Source organism: Octopus bimaculoides, chromosome 2 (genome assembly GCF_046866305.1).
Source record: "Octopus bimaculoides isolate indiv1 chromosome 2, ASM4686630v1, whole genome shotgun sequence".
Taxonomy (NCBI): Eukaryota; Metazoa; Mollusca; class Cephalopoda; order Octopoda; family Octopodidae; genus Octopus; species Octopus bimaculoides.
Window position 1 is genome coordinate 79643611 of NC_142929.1, and position 24473 is coordinate 79668083.

Below are 24473 nucleotides of genomic sequence, written 5' to 3' on the forward strand. Positions count from 1 at the left end.
CTTGGCCTTTGGACGCAGCCCTTGTACTAGGTAATTTTTTCCACAGGCGGTGTAAAATGGCTTTAATTGCAATTTTTCACCACTCATTATCAAAGCTACAAAATAAGGAATAGGCAATTCAGCATGAGTGGATAACAAGTTATATTTAATTGATATAACATGGCAGCATAATTTGCCAAAAGTGATCAGTTAAAATTCGAAAAAAGCTTTCATCTCAACCTGGTATACATACATGTGTGTATGTATGTATGTATGTATGTATGTATGTATCTATGTATGTATGTATGTGTATGTGCGTGTATGTGTGTGTGTGTGTGTGCACGTGTGCATGTGCGTGTCTTTAAGCTTCTATCTAAACCGCTTGACAATTGGTGTTGCTTTGTTTAAGTCACAGTAGTTTAACAGTTTAGCCAAAGAATCCGATAGAATGTGTATAAGATTTAAAAAGGATTAGTACAGGGGTAGATATACTCGATACAGGGCGGTGTTGCAGCATAAGCCTCAGTCCAATGATTGAAACAAAAGAAACAATAAATACAAAAGAAACTGGAATTTTGCAATATTATTTCATTCACTTTTTTTTACAGTTTACACTTTTATTTGAAGCAATACTTCGGTCCAGACGCGTTTTCCACTGTTCGAAGCAGTGCTGGTGCTCTTGCGAAGTGATGCCTTTTAAGTCCGCCGACGTTTTTTCTTTCCATCTGCAAATTCCGTAGCACCAGCTTTCGTCACCAGTGATGACCTCCGAAAAAAGGTTCAGATCAACTTCCAGCTGTTCTTTCAGTTCGCGACACGCATTCGGTCGTGACTGCTTTTGATCTTCTGTGAGCAAACGAGGCACAAATTTTGCAGCAACTTTTTTCATTCGCAGTTCCTCGCTCAAAATTCATTGGCAGGAGCTCTAGGACACACCAGTCATATCAACAAGTTCGTCAATTGTTCGATGACTGTTCTCCAAGATCAGTTCATGAATTTTCGTGATGTTTTCATTCATTCGGGAGGTCGACAGTCGTCCTGAAGGAGATTGGTCTTCAAGCGGTAAATTATCATTCCTAAATTTGTGTTTTGCTCATGGCTGCGTCCTTGTAAGCTGTTCAGCTCATGACAGCTGTTTTGGCCGCCGTTTTCTCCCGCAGAAAACAGAATTTCACGGAAGCACGCTGTTCCTTCGTTTCAGCCATCGCAAAAATTGATGATATATATATATATATATATATATATATATATATATATAATGTGCACTGTTGTACTTTGGGTGAGTCATACTGCCAATAAAATCACATGCACTGGTTATGTTTCACTTAAGTTTTATTACCTGTCACTTAGATAATTAATTAATTAATTAATCGATAAGTTTGTGAAAGTCCTTTCGTTACAGACTTTGATCTTATCACAAGACTTCTGAGATGATCAATAATTATTCATTAAGCTGCTGAGGTGAAAGAGATGACAAGGTCACAATCTGTGACAAAAGGACTTTGACACTAATCGTTCAACTGATGAACTGGTCAAATATTTAATTGATTGGTAATAAAACTAATCTGAAATACAACCAGTGAGTGTGTGTTTTTTAATTATTAGTATGACCCGCACCTCCCGTATGGCGGCGAGCTGGCAGAATCGTTAGCATGCCGGGCAAAATGCTTAGCGGCATTTCGTCCGTCTTTACGAGGTCAACTTTGCCTTTTTTTCCTTTCGGGGTCGATAAATTAAGTGCCAGTGAAACACTAGGTCGATGTAATCGACTTACCCACTATCCACAAAATTTCAGGCCTTGTGCCTTAAGTAGAAAGGATTATTAGTTTGACCCTCATAATATACAACAATATCAGCTTCAAAACATTTTCTCATGAAGAGTATTTTAAAACAAATACAGATATGAAGTTTAATCATTTGTGTTTTCTTTTTCTTCTCTCTTTTCTAGTGAATAGTGATGAATGTCAGCAGGCTACGTGTATGTGTGATAAAAAAGCATCAATCTGCTTCTATAATCATCTCATTGAGTACAATGAATCGAACCAATTGCCATTCAGTAAATTAATAGGTGGTCTTTTCAACCATCGCTGAAAATTTATTTTGCTTCAGCCAACTCTGGGCACTATTTTTTCATCAACTGTTTCTGCAATTCACAGTAAATCGCCAATAAAACAAGAAAATGAGACTAAGAAAAAAAAAAAAAAAAAAGAACAGTCATCATTGCAACATTTCCTCATGTTGTTGATGTTGTTGATGTTGTTGATGTTTTCTGCCAGATCAACCGTCTTAGAACACTTATGATCTAAGGCAATCTCGCAGTGACCATCCGGTCGTTTGTTTTTCAGACAAGGTGTAGCTAGAGCTACTTTATCTAATGCGCCCTTCCTTTGATTTGAGAGAAATTTGACTGCTATTTCTAAAAGACTGAGCGACCACGTCTTCATTGAACAGTCTTGTACTTGTTGGCATGAGAATTGTTAGCGCATCGGAGAAAATGGCTCTTTGTGCTCTGAGTTCAAATACCTTTGAATTGATAAAATAATGTACCAGAGAAGTACTAGAGTTGAGGTAATGAACTTGACCCCCTCCTTCAAAAATGCTAGTCTAGTACCAAAATTAAAAGCAATTATGAAATTAGATTTGTGCAGTACATCTATTCTCGCTTATCACTGATTCATTCAAAACTGATCTGGGATAACACGGTACACTAAACTGTGAACCACGTTGCGCTAATCACGGATTAATCCGTGATAAATGATCAGTTAACGATTTTACTTGAACAACAAAAGTGCGCCCCGGCAACTATCCACAATGCTCAGCTACCCAGAATGAATTGTTTACAATCTATACTTACATCACCATGCTGGGGAACTGGGTATTTTTTTAATACGGATTTACGTACACGTAGCCATCGACATGCGATTAATGAGCAGAAAAAGTATTTTTCGTTGTTATATTCTTATTGTTTACTGACCATATATTATTAAATTTTCCTCTATATACTAATCCAACTATGAAACAATCTCATGTGTATTTAAAATCTGTTCGGGGGTGTCATTTGGTTAAGTTAGTAGTGGGACAGCTTGCGGTCTCGGAATGAAACCTATTTTTCTAATGCGTTTGATCCATTTATGAACGATTCATTTAACACTGTCTTTTTTAAACCAGACTCGCGTGATAAACAAGGGTAAGCGTATATTACAGTGTAGGGAACACAACAGTATCATTTGAAGATAGTGGACAAACATTTGAAATATCGTCAGTTTGTATCTAACCAGGCTGTGATTATGAGCAAGAAACATAACTCATGAATGACTAACTTTTGTTTGTACGTTGTTGCTGTTTATCCCCAGGTCAGCTCTGATCGGTTACTGTTATTTCACTTGTAACCTTCTTATCTGAGACTACATCGTCCACTATATCCGTCACTCACAAAGCATTGGTCGGTCCGAGACTATAGTACAGTGCTGGTCAACCTGAGGCCCGGTGCAGCATGCGGCCTGAAGACTTTTATCGATACTTTCTTGAAATGGGTTTATTTAAACAAACATTTAAAAATATTTAGCAAAAAATTCAAGATTGTAATGAAATTAAAAAAGAAAGATACTACTGTTTTTGCAACAATATTTCATGTTGAATCAACGATCATCCATTCATTATTTGCATGAGAAAGCAAAATGCTTTCAATTCTGTAAGTATACAAGCGGCCCTCAAAAAACTTTCTGTGATTAAAGTGGCCTGCACTATAATTCGAGTTGGCCAGTCCTGCTATAGTAGAAAACATTTACCCAAAGTGCACGCATTGGGACTGAACCCGAAACTTGTTGGTTGAAAATGAGCTTCTTAACCACACAGCTATACTTCTAGATCCTATAGCTTCGGAATTTTTCTTATAATGTGCCCAACATCCTTAATAAAAATTATTATTATAATTATTATCATTGAGCAAGGCGGTGAGCTGGCAGAATCGTTAGCACGCTGGACAAAATGAGTTCAAATTCTGCCGAGGTCAATTTTGCCTTCCATCCTTCCTGTGTCGATAAATTAAGTACCAGTGAAATACTGGGATCGATGTAACCGACTAATCCCCTCTCCCCGGTCTTTAATAGAAAGGATTATTATAATTATTAAGGCAGCAAGCTGGCAGAATTGTTAGCACGCCGGGCAAAATACTTAGCGGTATTTCGCTCGTTGCCACTTTCTGGGTTCAAATTCCGCCGAGGTCGACTTTGCCTTTCATCCTTTCGGGGTCAGTAAAATAAGTACCAGTGAAACACTAGGGTCGATGTAATCAACTAGCCTCCTCTCCCAAAATTTCAGGCCTTGTGTCTTTAAAAGAAAGGAGTGAAAGAGCAGCGCATGCCATCAAAATGAAACTGGTTTACAAATATACGAAGCCCGACTACCCGTCTGATAAGGGTAAACCGGGCTCATGCATCACAACCATATATGTGCGACATGGTGATCTCATATCAAGACAAACAGCGCATGACCTTGCAGTTGGGGCCCAGTTAGAATTTTCTTCAGGTTGAGTAGCTCATCCCACTCAAAAGGTCCTTGAATAAGGGTTGTTTAAGAATGTTGAACAAAACACCCATGTTTCCAGGGTGGTATTATTCAAACCCCAAAAATTCCTCTCAAACATTGCTATGATGTTCCCCCACTACTTCTGCTCGTAATCAGTGATGCTCATATCGTCAGCCACTAAGAGACATGCTCAACTAGTTATGGTCAAACAACTGAAATTTCTTCTTCTTCTTCTTCTTCTTCTTCTTCTTCTTCTTCTTCTTCTTCTTCTTCTTCTTCTTCTTCTTCTTCTTAGTTATTTATGTTACATCTCTTCTTCATTCCGCTGCTTAAGGATGTAATTTTTCTCTCAGCACGTGTTGTTCCAAGTACTGCTGCCAATTGTGTACTTCCTATGAAGTTTGGTATTTGCAGCTTTTGATACCGCACTCACTTTTACATGCCACATTCACTTTTGTGGTTCTATGGATGCATTTCATTTCCAATGCTAGGTCTTGGTACTTCCCGACTTTTTCGTCTTCAGAATATTCCGATCTGTTGGTAAAGCTATATCGTTGTAGATCCATTATTTGGACTCTTTCTGTAGGAAAGTGATATCTGCTCGATTATGTTGCAGCTTTTTATCTGTGCATATTGGCATATCCCATGTGACTTTCACCGGATCATTCTCTGCTACAGACAAAATTTATTACTTATATCACCTGTTGGATCATTGTAGCCAATACTTCAAACACAACAGCTAGTATATTCGTTCAGTCACTTTGTCACGGTGTTTTTTTAACTCCCTTTGCACCAGTTTTGAGTATCCACTAATTATATATGTAACTGCCTCAGAAGTTTTCTGACATAATTTACACCAAGGTGATACTACTGTCATATCAATGCTACACTCGATTGAGTTTTCTTGTAAATCTTGTTCTTGAGTAACAAGAATCGTTCTTTCTCTTTCCCTTAAAAAAAAAAAACCATGTCATTTCTATCTCCGGATTCTTCATCAGCTTCATCCGTTCTTTGCCGGAAAAAAATCCCTCCCAGAGTCGGACCTTCTCTTTCCATTTGATGATCTTTTATTTATTAGTCTCATTTTGAACTTCAGGAGAGTCACACTATTGTCTGTGATCACCTTCTCATTCAGTGCAAAGGGCAACATTCTTTCATCACTATACTTCAGATAGGTATGCAAAAGCTTGATCTCCTTCATAAAACTATCCTTTATTACCACCAATCCTCTTCCAACCTCTTTCTTGGGTAAGTAAACCTCGCTTCGTTACTTCTAGTATGAAGGCACCCATGCATAACCATTCTCTTCCTATTTTTTCTCTCCCTATTGACCAGTTCTTCCTTTGTACATTCCACAATTCCAACCGCTGATGTCTCTACCCAGGTTTCCTCCATTCAGCTTGGATCCACATAACTTTTTTACTACTCTGGTATATTCAGAAGAAATTTTTTCCTTCATCTTGATGTTCATCATCTGACCTTATCGTAAAACACCAAGATACTTATCTAGACCGAATGCAATCTGGATGTCATGAGAGAAAATTCATACAGTCTCAATAAGGGAGTCTAGTTGACCTCTGCTAGCTCCGTAAAGCTTCAAATCGCCCATAAACAGCAATTGGTTAATTGGTCTCATGTTTTTCTGCAGTTTGTAACCAAATCTCAACTTCTATACTATTATTAAACAGCAAGGGTGACACAGGGTCTCTTCGAAAGATTGCCCCCTTGATGTCGATTTGTCCAGCTTCCCCTCCACCTGCTGTCAAAACTGTCTTCCAGTTCCTCATACTGTTTTGAATAAATATATTCCATTTTTAGTTGCCCCGACCATCTCCAGGTATTTCAGAAACTACGAGTGAAGAATCATATCATATGCCCTTATTATTATTATTTTCATTATTATCTTCTGTTTCCATTTCTTGCCAAGTGTCTTCCTGATACCCAGGGCAGAGAAACACACTGTATATATTGGCAGGCCATTAAAATAAATACTCCAGATTGTTCATTTACAAAGTCATGTGATAGAGAAAAAGGGGAAGAAAGGAGAGAGAAAAAGGGAAAAATAAAAAGTAAACAAGTAAACAAAGATAATTAAGGGGAAAGGGAAAGAAAATTCAGGGCGACAATACTCTTCTCAGTACGTGTGGTGTACCATTTAAGACAATCTTTTGCACTTCCTGCATGGATGGTAAACCAGAGATCATTCTTAAATCACTTTCAGTTCCTTTTTTGATCGTTCCAAGTGCTCCTACATTCACTGATATTGTAACCGTCTTGAGAAACCACATCTTTTCGATTTCGATTAAAAATCTTTATATTTTCTGAGTTTATTATTATTATTATAATTATTATTATTATTATTAGTGAGTGAGAGAGCAGCACATGCTATCAAAGTGATGCTAGAGTATAAATCTACGAAACTCAATATACACATCATGACTACCCATCTGATATGGGTACACCAGGCACATGCATCACAACCATATGTGCGTGACATAGAAATCTCATAAGGAAATAAGCAAGTGGGGTGGAGGTGTTTCAGTCAGAATTTTTTTCAGGTCGAATTGCTCATCCGTCTCAAAAGGTCCATGAATAAGAGTTATTTAAAAATGCTGAATGAAACAGCTATGTCATCAGAGGGGAATTATTCAAATCCCAAAGAATTCCTCTCAGCGCATGGCTATGATGTACTCTCGCTACTTCTGCTTGTAACCAAAAATGTACATAATGTCAGCCACTAAGGGACATGCTCAACTGGTTAAGTTCAAACAGCTGACAAGTAAATCTGCGGTACTGAGCAAAATATTTGTTGCAGCCCATCTTTTACGCTAAGACAAAACATGTACATGTTAGTTAATACTTCCAATCAGTTAAGATCAGAAGCTGTGAGAGACTCTGCCTGATACATCTAAGCTTTTATTATTATTATTTTATGTTTGACTTTTGTTTTGCATTTGTACAAGTTGGATCCAAGTCTCACCCAGAGACCTCAAGAGACAACAAGTTAGAAGTTCATGTAGGTGTTATGCCTAGGGTACCATATATTTGGATTTGTACAGTTTTGTTCAAGTGAATGTTTAAGAAACCATAAGAAAATAATGTGTTTGCTTTAAAATTTGCGATCACATAGACAGTATTTTACGTAGGATATGGGCAGTTCCAACGAGCACTATCTTTTGAACTTCAGCCATTTTGGGGTTTCCTGGAATCTGATCTAGGTAGTAACCAGCCCGTTTTGCTGTCATTCCCAGGGCACCTATGACAATAGGTATTGTTTTCGTCTTCAGATTCCACATTTTGCTAATTTCTATTTCAAGATCTTTATATTTGCTCAGTTTTTGGTAGGTCTTGACAGATATGTTTATATCGATTGGGACAGTCATATCAATGAGGAGGCATGATTTTTGTCTGAAGTCTTTCAGTATGATGTCTGGCCTATTTGCGTCTATCTTTCTGTCAGTTTGAATGGTGAAGTTCCAGAGGAGTGCAATGTGATCATTTTCAAGTACTGGGGGTGGTTTGTGTTCTCACCAGTTTTTATCATGGGGCAAGTCCAGGTTTTTGCATATTACCCAGTGAATATATTGTGCAGCTCTATCATGCCTGTTGAGATACTCTGTAGGCGCAAGCAGACTGCACATGGAGACAACATGATCGATGGTCTCATTTTGTTGTTGGCATATACGACATAATGGGGAGCTGCCGTTCTTTAATATGTTGGCCTGGTAGTTCTTTGTAGGTAGGCATTGATCTTGGGCTGCTATGATAAACCCCTCTGTTTCTGATTTCAAGCCAGAGGCCATTAACCATTGGTGGGTAAGGGCTTTGTCAATATCTGCATTATTCGCTCTCTTTGGGTATTTGCCATTGAGAGGTTTTCCATGCCATTTTTCAGTCATAATAGCTAAGGCAGCAATTTTAGCACGGGTTTTCAAGCGCTTAGCTTTTTCTGCAGGTGTTTCTAGTTCGTCTAATTCTTGAATTTGTTGCAATTGGAATTCACTTAGATATTCCTTTGCCTGTTTTGTTACTGAGTAAGATGCTTTCTTGCTTTCATATTTTAAGACAAGTTTTAGCATCCAGTCCTCAGAGTTTTTCAGATAGGTGTCTAGGCCAATTGTGGCTACCTTCATTGATAATGCCAGCTGTAAAAGTCATCGGCCTCCTTCTTTTCTTGGCAGATAAAGACGTTCTATATCTGCCTTAGGGTGGTGCATTCTATGCATTGTCAACAGTTTTCGTATTTTTCTGTCAACATTACATATTTCAGTAATTGACCAGTTAACGATGTTGAAACTGTAAGTCACGACTGGTATGGCTAGAGCATTGATCGCTTCGATCCTGTTTCTCGCGTTCAGCTCTGTCTTCAGTTTTGCTCTCACCCTGCGATAACATTCTCTTCTGATCCTTTCCCTCATCACTGAGTGCTTGATAATGACCCCTTCAATTACCCCTAGGTATTTGTAGCTCTCCGCTGGTTCTAACTCTTTTATGACATTTTGCTGGTCAAGGTTCACATTAGATGTATTTGTCATTTTTCCATTGATAAAGGTAGCTTTTGCACATTTATCAAGGCCAAATTGCATCCTGATGTCATCACTGAATTGTTTAACAATCGCTAGTAGGCCTTTGAGTTGTTGGTCATTTTTTGCAAAGAGCTTTAAATCATCCATGTAAATGAGATGATTTATATTTTTATCAAATATTTTATAACCATACTGTGCATCATTGAGCAATTTTGAGAGCGGTATTAGGGCTAGACAGAAGAGGAGTGGTGATAGTGAGTCACCCTGGAAAATGCCACATGAAATTCTTACATCTCCAGCATTTAGAGATTCATTGTCATTGTTCAACATCAGTGTGGTTCTCCATGATCTCATACTTACAGATAAAAAGTTTCGCAGAGTAGGAGCTATTTTATACATTTCCAGACATTTCCTAATCCAGCTATGTGGTAGGCTATCAAAGGCCTTTTTATAGTCTATCCAGGCTATTGACAAGTTTTTGTGTCGCTTGTGACATTCTTCTAAGATCATCTTATTGATGAGTAGCTGATCTTTACAACCATAAGATCCACGTTTACATCCCTTTTGCTCATTAGGGAATATGCTACTTTCTATTAAAAAACTATAGGTGTACTCGGTTAGGACAGATGTTAGCGTCTTATACATTGTTGTTAAGCAGGTTATGGGGCGATAATTTTTTGGTTCGTTTGTTTCCTCATTTTTTGGAAGCAGGAATGTTAAACCATTAACTAGACAAGAGGGCATCAAACTAGGATTTTGCAAAACATCGTTGTAAAGTTTTGTTAGCAGTTCATGGCTTTCTGGGAAGGCATTCAACCAGAAGTTAGGAATTTTATCCTTTCCTGGAGACTTCCATTTGCTTGACCTCCTGAGAGCAGATCTTATATCTTCTACCTTGACCCCCTCCCACTTTTGCTCCTCTAAGGAGTCTAGGTCTGTAGATATTCTATCAATCCAAGGGGCCTTTTCATTGTGTGTTTTATCTTCTGCCCAGATTTTATTCCAAAATTCTTGCACTTCTTCTTTTGATGGGACAGACTTTATTGTTACTGGTGTTTTCCCTATCTTCCTGTAGAAACTTTTGGGGTTATTTTTGAACATGTTATTATCTCGGAAAAATCTAACACGCTTTTCATACCTTGCTATGCGGGCAGCTTTAGCACATACCTTTTGCTTGATGGTTTCTATGGTGGCATCAATGTCAACTATGGTTTTCATATTATATTTTTTCTTTAATTTATGGGTCTTTGTAGGTTTGATACTCTTGTCAAATTTAAGGTTTTTCAAACATTCTATGTCAGATCTAAGCAGCTTAATTTGGTGTTGAATGCGTTCTTGCCAAGAAGGTTTTTTGTGGGAGTGTTGTCTTTTTCTACCCTTTTCTTTTCTTTTATTATTATTATTATTATTATTATTATTATTATTATTATTATTATTATTATTATTATAACTACTACTATTATTATAACTACTACTATTATAACTATATACTATTATATATCTTTGCTTACAGTTCCTAATGCACAATTATTATAGCCACAACCTTTACAGTTTTCATATCTCAAATTCTTGCAATTTCAAATTTTAAGGGATTGTATGTTTTTTGTTTTTCGTCTTTTTTCTTTATGATCCTGGAATCAAACAGACATGATGGATCAGCTAGTAAGCATTTGGTTATGTAAGCATATTCTTATTTTCTAACTTCTTGTTCGTTTGAATAGGAAAGTCCCACAAAATCTTGCATTTTTCAACTCCAGCACACCTTCAACCCAATGATTGTACCATGTGTCTCCAGCTTCAAATTCTCATTTAGCTTCCAGTGTAAAACTTTTGCAGCTTTATCATGCCTCCATTTCTTATATTCTTCCTGTGCCAACTTGGAATATCCTGCAACAATGTGTGCCGCTGTCACGGTCGAAATTCCACAGATTACATTTTTCTGACACATTTTTCTGACACATTTTCCCTCAAGTTGTTTGTTTTTATCGCTTGAACCTGGGCTGCTACAATTAAGCTCTCTGTTTCTTTATTTAATCCCCCCCCACTTAGCGACATTTCGTCTGTCTTTACGTTCTGAGTTCAGATTCCGCCGAGATCGACTTTGCCTTTCATCTTTTCGGGGTCGATAAATTAAGTACCAGTGAAACAGTGGGTCGATGTAATCGACTGGTTCCCCCCACCAACATTTCAGGCCTTGTGCTTTTAGTAGAAAGGATTATTATTATTAGTATAATAAGGCGGCGAGCTGGCAGAATCGTTCGGTCTTGTTTGTTCTGGGTGATTTGGGAGAGCGAACAGTAGCCTACTGTCAGAGCTCTCACAGGATTTCTTTCCGCACATTATAAGCTTTGATACTTGGTTGTTAACTATCGTGGGAGACATTCAACATCTAAGTACCAATCTCAAAATCTTAGCTGTTCCCAGTAGAGCAGTTTTTTGGGCTTGCTCTGTCAATTCCGATTTCTTTGACATATTTCTCGAACTTGGCTGTTAGTGCTCCGAGTGCTCCTACAACTACTGGAATGACAGACGCTCTATTCATAGTCCACGTTCTTGTAATTTCGTCTTTTAGTAGTCTTTACTTTTCAGTCTTTTCTAGTTCTTTGTCACTTATGCGTGCATTCCCAGCTATTGCAAAATCTATAATCTTGGTTTCCTTCTTCGCTTTATCTACCACAACAGTATCTGGTCTCCGATCATCGATTAGAGAGTCACACTAGATTGTAAAATCCCACAGTATCTTATATTACTTGTTCTCGGTGACTCTTTCTGTTTCATTTTCGTACCATTTCCGTGCTCTGTCTAGGCCGTACTTTTCACATAGCCTCCAGTGGACGAACTTAGTCACGTTATCGTGCCTCCTTTTGTAGTGCTTTTGGGCCAGATTGCTACACTCACTCACAATGTGTGAAATTGTTTCGTTTCTGCTGCCACACATCCTACAAAGGGGCGATTCGCTACTCTTATCTCTCTTATCTATTTGGAACTTGGTGTAATTAGTTCTTAGAGCTTGTTCCTGGGCGATGCATATCAATGCCTTAGTACATCCTTTCAGATCACTTTTTCTTAGCCATCTCCAAGTGTTGATCTTGTTTTTTCCTTCGATTTTTCTGAGGTATTGCACATGAGGTGGTTTCATTTTCCAGTTGTTTACTCTTTTTTCTTCATCTTGTTTCTTAAATGTTTGTGGGTGCATCACATTTTCGTAGGTATTGTTAATTCTAACAGCGGCAAGCAAGGACTCACTCTCCTCTTTGATGTACCATCCCAGACTGTTCTTCTCGCTGACAACACAAGTCTTGCATCCTATGAGACCTCTTCCACCTCGGTTTCTAGGCACATACAGTCTGTCAGTATCGCTTTTGTGGATGTAGTTCCTTGTTAATTGTCCCCATTTTTCTAGTTTCCATGTCTATTTCTTCAAACTCGTTCTTTGCCTACCTAACAACACCTGCGACATATCGCATTAAAGAAACAGCTCATGTGTTCATTGCTCTGGTTTTGCTTGTCCATTGAATCTACTTCTCATAATTAACTTGGTTCTTCTGAGATATTCTCACCTAATGCTTTCCTTCATTCCACATAACAACAACAACAACAACAACAACAATAATAATAATAATAATAATAATAATAATAACAATAGTAATAGTAATAATAATAATAAATATTATTATAAGTTTGACTTGTTTTGTATTTGCACAAGTTGAATCCCTGTCTCACCCAGAGATCTCAAGAGACAACAAGTTGGACATTCAAGTTGGTGTTTTGACTAGGGTGTCATATATTTGGTTTTGCACATAGTATTGTTCTGGAGAATGTTAAAGTAAAACATAAGAACATTTTAAGTTTATTTTAAAATTTGAGATTACACAGACAGTATTTTACGTAGGATATGGGCAGTTCCGATGAGCACTATTTTTTGAATTTCTACCATTTTTGGATTTCCTGGTATCTGAGCTATTATTATTGTTATTATTATTATTATTATTATTATTATTATTATTATTATTATTATTATTATTATTATTATTATTATTATTATTGCATTTACACAGCTTCTAACGCTGGAGATGTACTACGGTGTCAGCTGTTCACTACCAGTGAAGTAAAGTAACACCTGTTATTTTTCGAGCACCTTCTGGAGTATTCGAGCGTTTCCAAGCCGTGCTGTTTTCTGCAAGTGCTCCACCCTTATTACAGCTCTTATTTGTTTCATGTACTTCTTGAGATTTTTACTCACTGTTCCCAGGGCTCTGACAATTATTGGTACCACTACCACCTTTTTCATCGACCACAACTGCTTTGCCTCCCAAGCTAACCTGTCAAATCTATCGACTTTTCTTTCTTCCTTATCGCATACCACATGTTCTTTGCATTATCATTTTCGATTATGCCTTCGGGTCGTACCAATTTTTTGCTCTGTCAAGACCATACTTGTTGCAAAGCGTCCAATGGACAAGCCCTGCTATATTATCGTGACGTCTCTTATATTCCTTCTGGGCTAGTGGCATACATTGGCTGGTAATGTGCTATATAGTTTCACCATTTTGTCTACGGATTCTGCACTTATCACTTTCTGATGTGTTATCTACTTTGGATTTTATGTAGTTTGTTCTTAGTGCTTGCTCTTGGGCAGCACAGATTAGAGCTGCCGTTTCCGGTTATAAATCACTTTTAGTCATCCACAGCCATCTTTTTTCTCTGTCTTATTTTCAACACCCCTATGAAATTGTCCATGCATTCTTTTCTTTTCCCATCTATTTTCAGTTTCATTCGTTTTCAATTGCTTGTACAGTGTTTTTTTATCTTTGCAATCTACCATACTACACAAGCCTTACCTTCCCATTTCTAATAATAGCGGTTCTGTGGCATTTTTTACTCACCATGCGATGTTGTTTTCTTCTGCTCTAATGGTGTGTTCGCATCCAATCAATACTTACCCCACCTCTTTTTCTTGGTAAATATAGTCTGCCTGTGTCACTTTTTGATGGAGTGTTCCATATCTAGTTAGTAACTTCCCTGTCTTTCTGTCTAAGCTGTTTAGTTCTTCTACTGTCCATGCTCCCCTGCTCCATATCTGATGAGTGAAGCCGCTCAGGTGTTGACAGCTTCAATCTTATTCCGTCCTTTTAATTTCCACTTAAAGATCAGTCTCAGTCTGCGCAAGTACTTTACCTTAAATTTTTACGTCATTTCTTTCTCCATCAATTTATCCATTTCCAAAATCCCCAAGTACTTATAGTCTATCTCTTCTATCTGCTTCATAACCTCCCCCGACGGTATCGGTAGCTCGTCCTTACATTTGATTTTACCTCTCTTCAAGACTAACACACCACACTTTCTCAGTCCGAACTCCATTTTGATATCAACACTGAAAATATGCACTATATCAACGCTGGAACTGACTTGGGCTTCATCTTTACCATAACGTTTGAGGTCATCCATGAATAACAAATGGTTGACTTTTTGTTGGCGGCTTTTGAATACAAACCCAGCTTTTACTTTCCTCAGAATCAGTGTTAGTGGTATCAAGCACAGTACAAAGATCAGTGGGGACAGGCAGTCCCCTTGGAAGATGCCTCTCCTGATTTCTACTGGCCCTAAACTTCATCCGTATGCTGTCAGGTCCGTCTTCCAATTCGCCATACTTTTTCCAAGCAACCGCTCAACATTCGATGCAATACCAAATAGATTCATACATTCCATTATCCAAGAATGTGGTATCATATCGTACGCCTTACGATAGTCGATCCATGACATGACTAAGTTAGTTTTCCTCCTCTTGCAGTCTCTAAGTACCTCTGCAACCTTTCTGTTCATGTGGCAGGACTTTTTCCCCAGATGTTCGTACATTGACTCTGCGACTACTCCAGTCAATAATTTCCACATAAGTGGCAAACAGGATATCGGCCTGTAATTGTCTGTGCTTGAAAACATCGAAAAAGGCAATACAGTGTAGTGCCTTTTTCGATGTTTTCAAGCACAGCATTGTCCTACCCAATGTCAACCACTCTGGTGTTCCTTGGTCGGCATTTAACAAGGTGTTGAGTTGCGCCGCTATTTGTGCATGACATTCACCAAATCTTTTGATCCAGTAGCCTTGAACTCCATCGGGTCCTGGGGCCTTCAAGTTGCCCATTCTTTTACTGATTTCCTTCACTCCTCTAACTGAAATGACTAGTTCTGCTTGTTTTAGACAGACTACTGTATGTTTCAGTTCTTGCAACCATTCAGCATCCTTCTTGTGCTCCTTGTCTTTGCTCCAGATGTCACTCCAAAACCTTTGACCTTCATTGTTATCTGGTACCAACTTTTCATCTGTACACTCTCCATATATTTCTTTATAGAATCTCTTCTGATCTACGCTGAATAACCTATTCTGGTGGTAACCCATCATTCTTTGGTCGTATCTTACCAGCTTTGTTTTCTCTGCAACGAGGCGCTGTTTCAGTTCTTCCATTACCACTTTCAGGCCCTTTCTTTCAATATTATACTTTCTTTTCAGCGCCCTGTATTTTTGTTCGCTTTTAAGCTCCCCTTTCTCTTTTCGGTCTAACACAGAAATTTCCTTCGAGAGCATATATTCTACCTGTATTCTTTTTTCTCACCATTGGTCTTTTCTTTTGTCACTCCCATTATATTTCTTTTTCTTGATATCAACGCCCACATTTTCTGCTACAACAATACTTGCTGCCTTGATCAAATTATTTGTTTCTGTGATGTTTGTTCTGATGTATTTCAGAATTTCATTGACATTTTTCGCTTCTTGGTTCAATTTCCACCGGTCAACCATTTTAAGGTTGCAAATAATGTCGCTATCGTTCTCCTGTCAAGTCGCAACAAGGACCTCAGGCAGACAGTACTTTACTCAATATGCGTGAAGTTCCAAGTAATGCCGACTTTTGCAATACATCGAGATTGTAAGGTATTTCTAAGGCCTTCAGATGTTTTTTCTATCTGGAAGTCAAAGTCCCAGAGGATTTTTGTCTTCCCCTTTTCGTCCATTACCTTTTCCAGAGTATGTTGGTACCAAGCACCCGTAAACTCATATCCATTCTTACGGCATAGTAGCCAGTGGAGGTTTTGGGCTACTTTATCGTGTCTACGCTTGTACTCATTCTGTGCAAGACTTTCACAAGCACTAACAATGTGAGTTATTATTATTATTATTATTATTATTATTATTATTATTATTATTATTATTATTATTATTATTATTATTATTATTATTATTATTATTATTATTTTATGTTTGACTTTTGTTTTGCATTTGTACAAGTTGGATCCAAGTCTCACCCAGAGACCTCAAGAGACAACAAGTTAGAAGTTCATGTAGGTGTTATGCCTAGGGTACCATATATTTGGATTTGTACAGTTTTGTTCTAGTGAATGTTTAAGAAACCATAAGAAAATTATGTGTTTGTTTTAAAATTTGCGATCACATAGACAGTATTTTACGTAGGATATGGGCAGTTCCCATGAGCACTATCTTTTGAACTTCAGCCATTTTGGGGTTTCCTGGTATCTGAGCTAGGTAGTAATCAGCCCGTTTCGCTGTCATTCCCAGGGCACCTATGACAATAGGTATTGTTTTCGTCTTCAGATTCCATATTTTGCTAATTTCTATTTCAAGATCTTTATATTTGCTCAGTTTTTGGTAGGTCTTGACAGATACGTTTATATCGATTGGGACAGTCATATCAATGAGGAGGCATGATTTTTGTCTGAAGTCTTTCAGTATGATGTCTGGCCTATTTGCGTCTATCTTTCTGTCAATTTGAATGGTGAAATTCCAGAGGAGTGCAATGTGATCATTTTCAAGTACTGGGGGTGGTTTGTGTTCCCACCAGTTTTTATCATGCGGCAAGTCCATGTTTTTGCATATTACCCAGTGAATATATTGTGCAGCTCTATCATGCCTGTTGAGATACTCTGTAGGCGCCAGCAGACTGCACATGGAGACAACATGATCGATGGTCTCATTTTGTTGTTGGCATATACGACATAATGGGGAGCTGCCGTTCTTTAATATGTTGGCCTGGTAGTTCTTTGTAGGTAGGCATTGATCTTGGGCTGCTATGATAAACCCCTCTGTTTCTGATTTCAAGCCAGAGGCCATTAGCCATTGATGGGTAAGGGCTTTGTCAATATCTGCATTATTCGCTCTCTTTGGGTATTTGCCATTGAGAGGTTTTCCATGCCATTTTTCAGTCATAATATCTAAGGCAGCAATTTTAGCACGGGTTTTCAAGCGCTTAGCTTTTTTCTGCAGGTGTTTCTAGTTCGTCTAATTCTTGAATTTGTTGCAATTGGAATTCACTTAGATATTCCTTTGCCTGTTTTGTTACTGAGTAAGATGCTTTCTTGCTTTCATGTTTTGAGACAAGTTTTAGCATCCAGTCCTCAGAGTTTTTCAGATAGGTGTCTAGGCCAATTGTGGCTACCTTCATTGTTAATGCCAGCTGTAGAAGTCCTCGGCCTCCCTCTATTATTATTATTATTATTATTATTATCATTATTATTATTATTATTATTATTATTATTATTATTATTATTATTATTATTATTATTATTATTATTATTATTAGTCTTTATCTCTCGGTCTTAGGTGTTATACCGGTTTATTCTTCCGGATAGCAAGTCACATCCAGGGGCCCTTGGTACCCAGTACCATTTTTAAGATTCTTGTTGTCCTCATTAGACAGACTTTCTGCATAACAGAAAAGTTTCTGTCGCAGCCAAAGTGTTCCTCGAATTTTTCGAAATTTCTGCTTACGGTACCCAACACATCGATGACAAATAGCATTGCCTTTTTACACTCTTACATTCCCATAACCGCCCAGTTTCGTATCTTATATCAATGTACTTACCAAACTTTTTTCTTCTCTTTTACTCTTGTATCAATAGGGTATGCTATATCCACTATTATACGTTCACGAGATGTTTTGAGCCGGTAGAATCGTTAGAATACCGGGCAAAATGCTTAGCGGCATTTCGTCCTGCTCGTTACGTTCTGAGTTCAAATATCACCGAGGTCGACTTTGCTTTTCATCCTTACGTGGTCGATGAAACACGTACCAGCTGAGCACAGTGAGTTGGCAGTACAGCGGCGAGCTGGCAGAAATGTTAGCACGCCGAAAAAAAAAATGCTTAGCGGCGTTTCTTTTGACTCTTTAAGTTCTGAGTTCAGATTCTGCCGAGGTTAATTTTGTTTGGGGTCAATGTAATTGACTAACTCCCTACTCTGAACTTGCTACCCTTGTGCCAAAATTTGAAACCATTAGTATTATTATTTGATGAAAATTCTTGACTTATTTTGCTGGGTATGATGGAAAGTGTCAGCAGCCCACAGCCAACAGACTAAGGGGACACTTGTCTACTGGTCATGCTTCAAGAACCCTGCGAAGAATTCTTGTAGTTCCAAGCAATACTGTGTTTTGTAGGTGCTCTACTTTTACATTTGTACTATTCTTTATCAGCCATGTCGGTAGCTGAATGTTGATACGTATGCATTGTCGGAGCATACCAGTACATAGTTTTTACACAATATGTATTTAACTGTTGGTTTGGCAGTACGATTCAACCCGATTCGGTTTGGGTACGTGACGTTGATAGACCATTAAAAATGTCGAAATCTCGATGTCCATCACTCGTGAACGGAATTTGGAGTGAGTTGTCTCGCTGCTTCTATTTCATATTTGAATATGTACACACACACACACGCGCGCGCGCGCGCATACACACGCACACACATACATACACACACACACACATACACACACACACACACACACACACATATAAAAGGGAACAAAAGCGCAATAGAGGACAATAAAACATTCGGACAGATAGACGATACAAATGTGGACAGGAGAAACAACAATTTGAAGGACAGGCAAAAAAAGACGGGTCATTCTTGGCCTTCTTTCTTCAGTGACGAGTTTCGGGCAGTTACACTTGAGACGGTTCGATCTGGTTGCCCCTCAAAAAGTCTAAGCTAAGGGCATTAAGAAAGCTAGCGAATGTGCACGGCAACAAAGACAAAAAAACGGAGAACATGGTACACAATTACAAACAAAAGGAAAATAACAACAGGTGTCTTTCGACTGAGAACGAATCAAATTGTGCTGGCGTGTATGAAGTGAAAGCTTAAAGGCAGGAACATAGGAGATGGACATAGGAGGTGTTGGTGGTCGGCAGTCAGGCCTAGAAGATAAATTTTGATATCAACAGCCGCATGACCTTCACCAAAAGAAAAAACACAAAAAAACTACGGAAGACCACCAAGACTGCAACCACGGAAAACTACCAAGAGCCACGTGGAGATGAAATGGTTGTATTTCGACCGGGAGCTCCATGACTGGGATAGTATAGCCCTTTTCCTTTTAGTGAAGACGATTATATATATATATATATATATATATATATATGAACTGTTATTAATCAAAACAAGTGGAAGAAATGAAGTTGAAAATGCACAGAGAATAAAATAGAATTAATTAGAATTTAAATTTATTAAAAAATATACTTGATATACTTTACCGGTTTACATTAAATTTCCAAAAGGTTGTAGTGTATGGAGTTGTGTCACGAATCATATCTACTCTGATTGTTATTATAAAAATAGATTGTTGTTAAAGTAGGAATATGGCCCCGAACACTATCCGTTAACGTACAAATTGATTAGTCAACGTTCATAAATTGAGCTCGTCTGGCAGCTGCGCGAGAAGGTCGATTATAAGTAAGTTCACTGTCATAGATTTATTGCAGGACAGTTCACCGCCATCAATGAATCGTGAAGAAAGTTCACCGCGAGAAAAGTACATCACGAAGAAAGTTTAAGGCGGTATTCCAGCATGGTTGCAGTCAAATGACTAAAGCGTATAAAAGAATAAAAGAATGAAAGAATATTTATACGCACACTTGCTTACACATACACACAGACACACATATATATTCGTGTGTGAGTGTGTATGTATGTATGTATGTATGTATGTTTGTTTGTTTGTGTGTGTGTGTGTGTGTGTGTGTGTGTGTGTGTGTGTGTGTGTGTGTGTGTGTGTGTGTTAGTACAGCTCTTTGTACTTGTCTCCATACCGCTCGAAAACCGTTGTTGGTGTGTGTATGTCTCCGTAACATACCATTTTGACACAAGCGTCCGATGGAACAATCACAAGACTTTAAAAAAATAAGTGTTGGGTCAATTTGTTTAGCTCAACCTTTATAGGTTGTGCTCCAGCATGGCCCTACTCCAACGACTGAAACAAGCGAAACAATAAATACGAAGAACGTACTTTGGGTAGGCCATACTGCCAGTAAAATCACATGCACTGGTTATGCTTCACTAAAGTTTCATTACAATTCAATAAGCTAATTAATCAATTGGTTAATCGATAAGTTTGTGAAAGTCCTTTCGTTACAGATTTTGATCTTATCACAAGACCAGTGCGATGATCAGTAAACGTGCAATAAATTGCTGAGGAGAAAGAGAAGATTGAAGGACACAATCATTGATAAGGTCCCAAACTGTGACGTAAGGATTTTGGCAGACTAATTGATCAATTAATTGGTCAAATGGTTAAATATTTCACTGATCGGTAATAAAACTGAAGTGACATATAATCAGTACGTGTGTTTTTATTGGTGCACGACCTTCCCAAAATACATCAATATCAGGTTCGACGCACATTTTCGCATGAAGAATATTCTAAAACAAATACAATTAAGTATCTTTAATCTGCTGTGTTTTCTTTTTCTTCTCTCTTTTCTAGTGAATAATAATGAATGCCAACAGGCTTCTTGTATGTGTGACAAAACAGCAGCGATGTGCTTCCGTGATCATCTGTCTGATTACAAGGAATCGAACCAATCACAATTAGGTAAAATACTAGGTGGCCTTTTCAAACATCGCTGAAAATTTATTTTGCTCCGGCCAACTCAGCACTATTTTTTCATCAACTGTTTTTGCAATTTATAGTAAATCGCCAATAAAACAAGAAACTGAGAAAAATAAAAAAGCAGTCATCATTGCAACATTTCCTCATGTTGTTGTTGATGTTTTCTGTCAAATTAACCGTCATAGGATATACTTATAATCAAAGGAAATCCTGCTGTGACAATCCCGTCATTTATTTTTCAGACAAGGGTATTTTTTATCTTTTACTTGTTTATAATCTCAGACATTGAACTGCAGCCATGCTGGAGTATCGTTTTGATGAGTGTTCATTGAACAAAAACACCCCAGTACATGTTGTTATACCGAACCACAAAGTTACGAGGACGTAAACAAACGAACACCGGTTGTCAAACGGTTTGGGGAACAAATACGAACACAAAGACACGCACTCATAAATATAAACAAATACATATACTCCCTATGTACAAACATACACACACACATATATACATACATATATATGTATATGTATATATATATATATGTTAGGTGTTTTTTAGTTTCCGTCTGCCAAATCCATTTACATGGCTTTTGTCGGCTCGTGCTTACTGTAGAAGACACTTGCCCAAGGTGCCACGCTGTGAGACTGAACCTAAAACCATGTGGTCGGGGTTCTTCCTTTGAGTTGAGAAATTTGGCTGCTATTTCTAGATGACTGAGCGCCTACGTACAACCACCTTCGTTGAATTATTTTCTTGTTGATGTTAGAATCATTAGCGCGTCGCTGAAAATGGTTAGCAGCATTTTTTCCGGTTCAGAATTCAAATCTCGTTGAGGTCAACTTTAACCTTTCATCCTTTCAGAGTCGATAAAATGAAGTACAAGTGAAGAACTATGGTCGATATAAAAGCTCCCATTGAAGCTGCTAGTCCTGTACCAAAATTAAAAGCAATTATCAAATTACATTTGTGCAGTACATCCATCCTTATTTATTACTGTTTCATTCAAACTCATCTGGGATAACACGGTGCGCTCAATTGTGCCCCATGTTTCACTTATCACGGATTAATCTGTGATAACATGGGTTTGCAATCAGTCATAGCTTCTATTTGAACCACAAAAGTGGGGCCCCGCGATCATCCACAATGCGTAGAATTGTTTATCACCCGTGTTTACATCACCGTGCTGCGGAACTGCATACTTTTCTATGCGGATTTACGTACACATAGCCATCCACATGAGGAATATAAATAGAAAAAAGTATTTTTCGTCGTTATATTCTTATCATTTACTGACCATATGTTACTAAATTTTACTCTAAATATCAATCCAACTATGTAACATTATCTATCCATCTGTGTAACATTGTGTATTTAAAAAACTGTTTGGAGGTATTATTTGGTTAAGTTTCTTGTGGAAGAGCTTGTGGTCTCGTATTGAAACCTACTTTTCCAATGTGCTTGATTCATTTATCAATACTTCATTTAACACGGTGTTATTATTTTGTTTTAACCAAACACCCGTGGTAAATAAGGATAGAAGTACATTATAGTTTAGGGAACACAACAGTATCATTTGGAGACAGTAGACTAACATTTGAAATATCTGTTTGTACCTGACCAGGTTGTGTTTATGACCAAGAAACATAACTCATGAATGACTAACTGTTGTCTGTTGTAGTTGTTGTTTAGCCCCAGGTCGGCTCTGATCGAGCAAACTTATGATCAAAGTTATTTCACTCGTGACCGTTTTATCAAAGATTACAGTCTTTATTGAGGACAGTAGAATGAGAATTAGCTGCCATTTCTAGCAGGTCGGGGCTTCTTCCTTTGAAAGTTGGGTAAACCGTATATAGAAATGAATGAATATAGTAAACACCAGCAACAACATGAACGACATGAATAAACAATGTCAGTTGAAAAAAAAGGAAAATATCAACATCTCGAGCAAATGCCTTTTTCAAGACAACAAAGAAAGAAATGAGAAAATACGAAGAAAAATTTCTGTTACTTAAGAACAACAGATGACTGCTTTGAGGACCCCCACCCCTGCCCCGCCTATCCCGTTGAGATCATGTAAAATGGACGAGTAAAGAGGAAGAGTGCCGACTTCAGCTAATCATCCTTTCTGCCAAAGAACCAGAGACAAAGATAAGTAATTTCAATGTTTAGCATCGTATAAGGCGGCTAGCTGGCAGACTCGTTTGTAAGCCGGGCAAAATGCTTAGCAACATTTCATCCTGCTCTTTACGTTCTGAGTTCAAATTCCGCCGGGGTTGACTTTGCATTTCATCTTTTCGGGGTCAATAAAATAAGTACCAGTTGAGCGCTGGAGTCAATGTAATCGAAACTGCTGGCCTTGTATCAAAATTTGAAATCATTATGCCTTGTAAATAGTCTATCAACCTGCCTCACATCAAACTTGCTACCTACAACTATCATTCGAATGCAAAGTTTATCACATTCGGTGATGAGACGGCGACGGTGCATAGTATTAAAGTAGGCTGGTTATGGTTTGGTGTAGTGCAGTAGGGTGTATTTAATTAATTGAATTTATTTCATCACTTTAAACGTCTGTATAGAGCTGGTAAGATTGAAAGAAGGTATGTAGTAACCGTTAGACAAATAAACTATAAGTAAAAACCACGATAATTAGAAAGAAAATAAAGGAGAAACGTTTCTACATTGTTAAATATTTATGCGGTTTCCGTCAAATGGAAGATCTTATTTAAGGCTAGAAATTCATTAGAAACAACTTACACCTTCGGCTTTGGAAGGCTTTTAAAGACCATTTAAAAAAATGTCCCCACCCCACCTCTCTCTCTCTCTCTCTCTCTCTCTCTCTCTCTCTCTCTCTCTCTCTCTCTCTCTCTCAGACTGGTAATTTCTGCACTGGAGCAAATGAAGTGTAACGTGTAGTGACCTGTAATGTAGAGACGCAAACTGCAACGTGGCGGTGAGACGTGAACTGAAACGTTGCGGTGATATTTAATGCGGTATATTGCCATATGAAATGCAGTAAAATATATATTATAATAAATTGTAGTGAAAATGGTTGTTGTGGTTTAACAGGGCAATCTCGATCGCACACAACTATTGTCAAAATGGCATTCTAGCCTTGACCATTCCATCTTTTAAGGAGTATCGAAGACTAAGTGATCCAACGAATCCTTTTCTTAGCTGAGATTTGGGTTCTACTTTTAGAAAGTCGAGCGCCGGTGAAGAGGATCTCTGTCGTGTTAAATAGTGAACTGGGAAATGACTGGCAAATGCTGTAGAAGAGTGTAGAATAATATATAGAGTAATGTAGACTAGTGAGGTATAGGGCAATGTAAAATAGTGTAGTATGATGAATTATTCAATACTTCATAGTACACTCCAATACAGTAGAATGACATGTAGCGCGCATGCTTGACTCTAGACGACCTAAATAGGTTTTTTGTTTTGTTAAACTAGCGGTTGGCTCTCGATCACACGGTGGACCAAAAGGAAAGATACGAAAACACTATCAAGACAACCTTAAAAAGTGTAACTCAGTGTAGT

At 38.0% G+C, this 24473-nt stretch overlaps 1 protein-coding gene across 5 annotated transcripts in view; it reads left to right on the plus strand.

Moving 5' to 3' along the window:
* The window catches only part of LOC106876697 (basic phospholipase A2 Ts-G6D49), a 52398-nt gene extending 31324 nt beyond the window's left edge, over window positions 1–21074 (plus strand). For 3 of the 5 annotated variants that reach the window (XM_089347091.1, XM_089347090.1, XM_014925368.3), the window contains one exon: window positions 1928–6832. In XM_089347091.1, coding sequence (XP_089203217.1) covers window positions 1928–2070 — 143 coding nt within the window. In that variant the 3' untranslated portion in view covers window positions 2071–6832. Of the gene's footprint in view, window positions 1–587; window positions 1193–1927; window positions 6833–20806 lie in introns of those variants that run through there. The other 2 variants (XM_014925376.3, XM_052978382.2) reach the window with 2 other exon arrangements.
* The last annotated feature ends 3399 nt before the right edge of the window (window positions 21075–24473 follow it).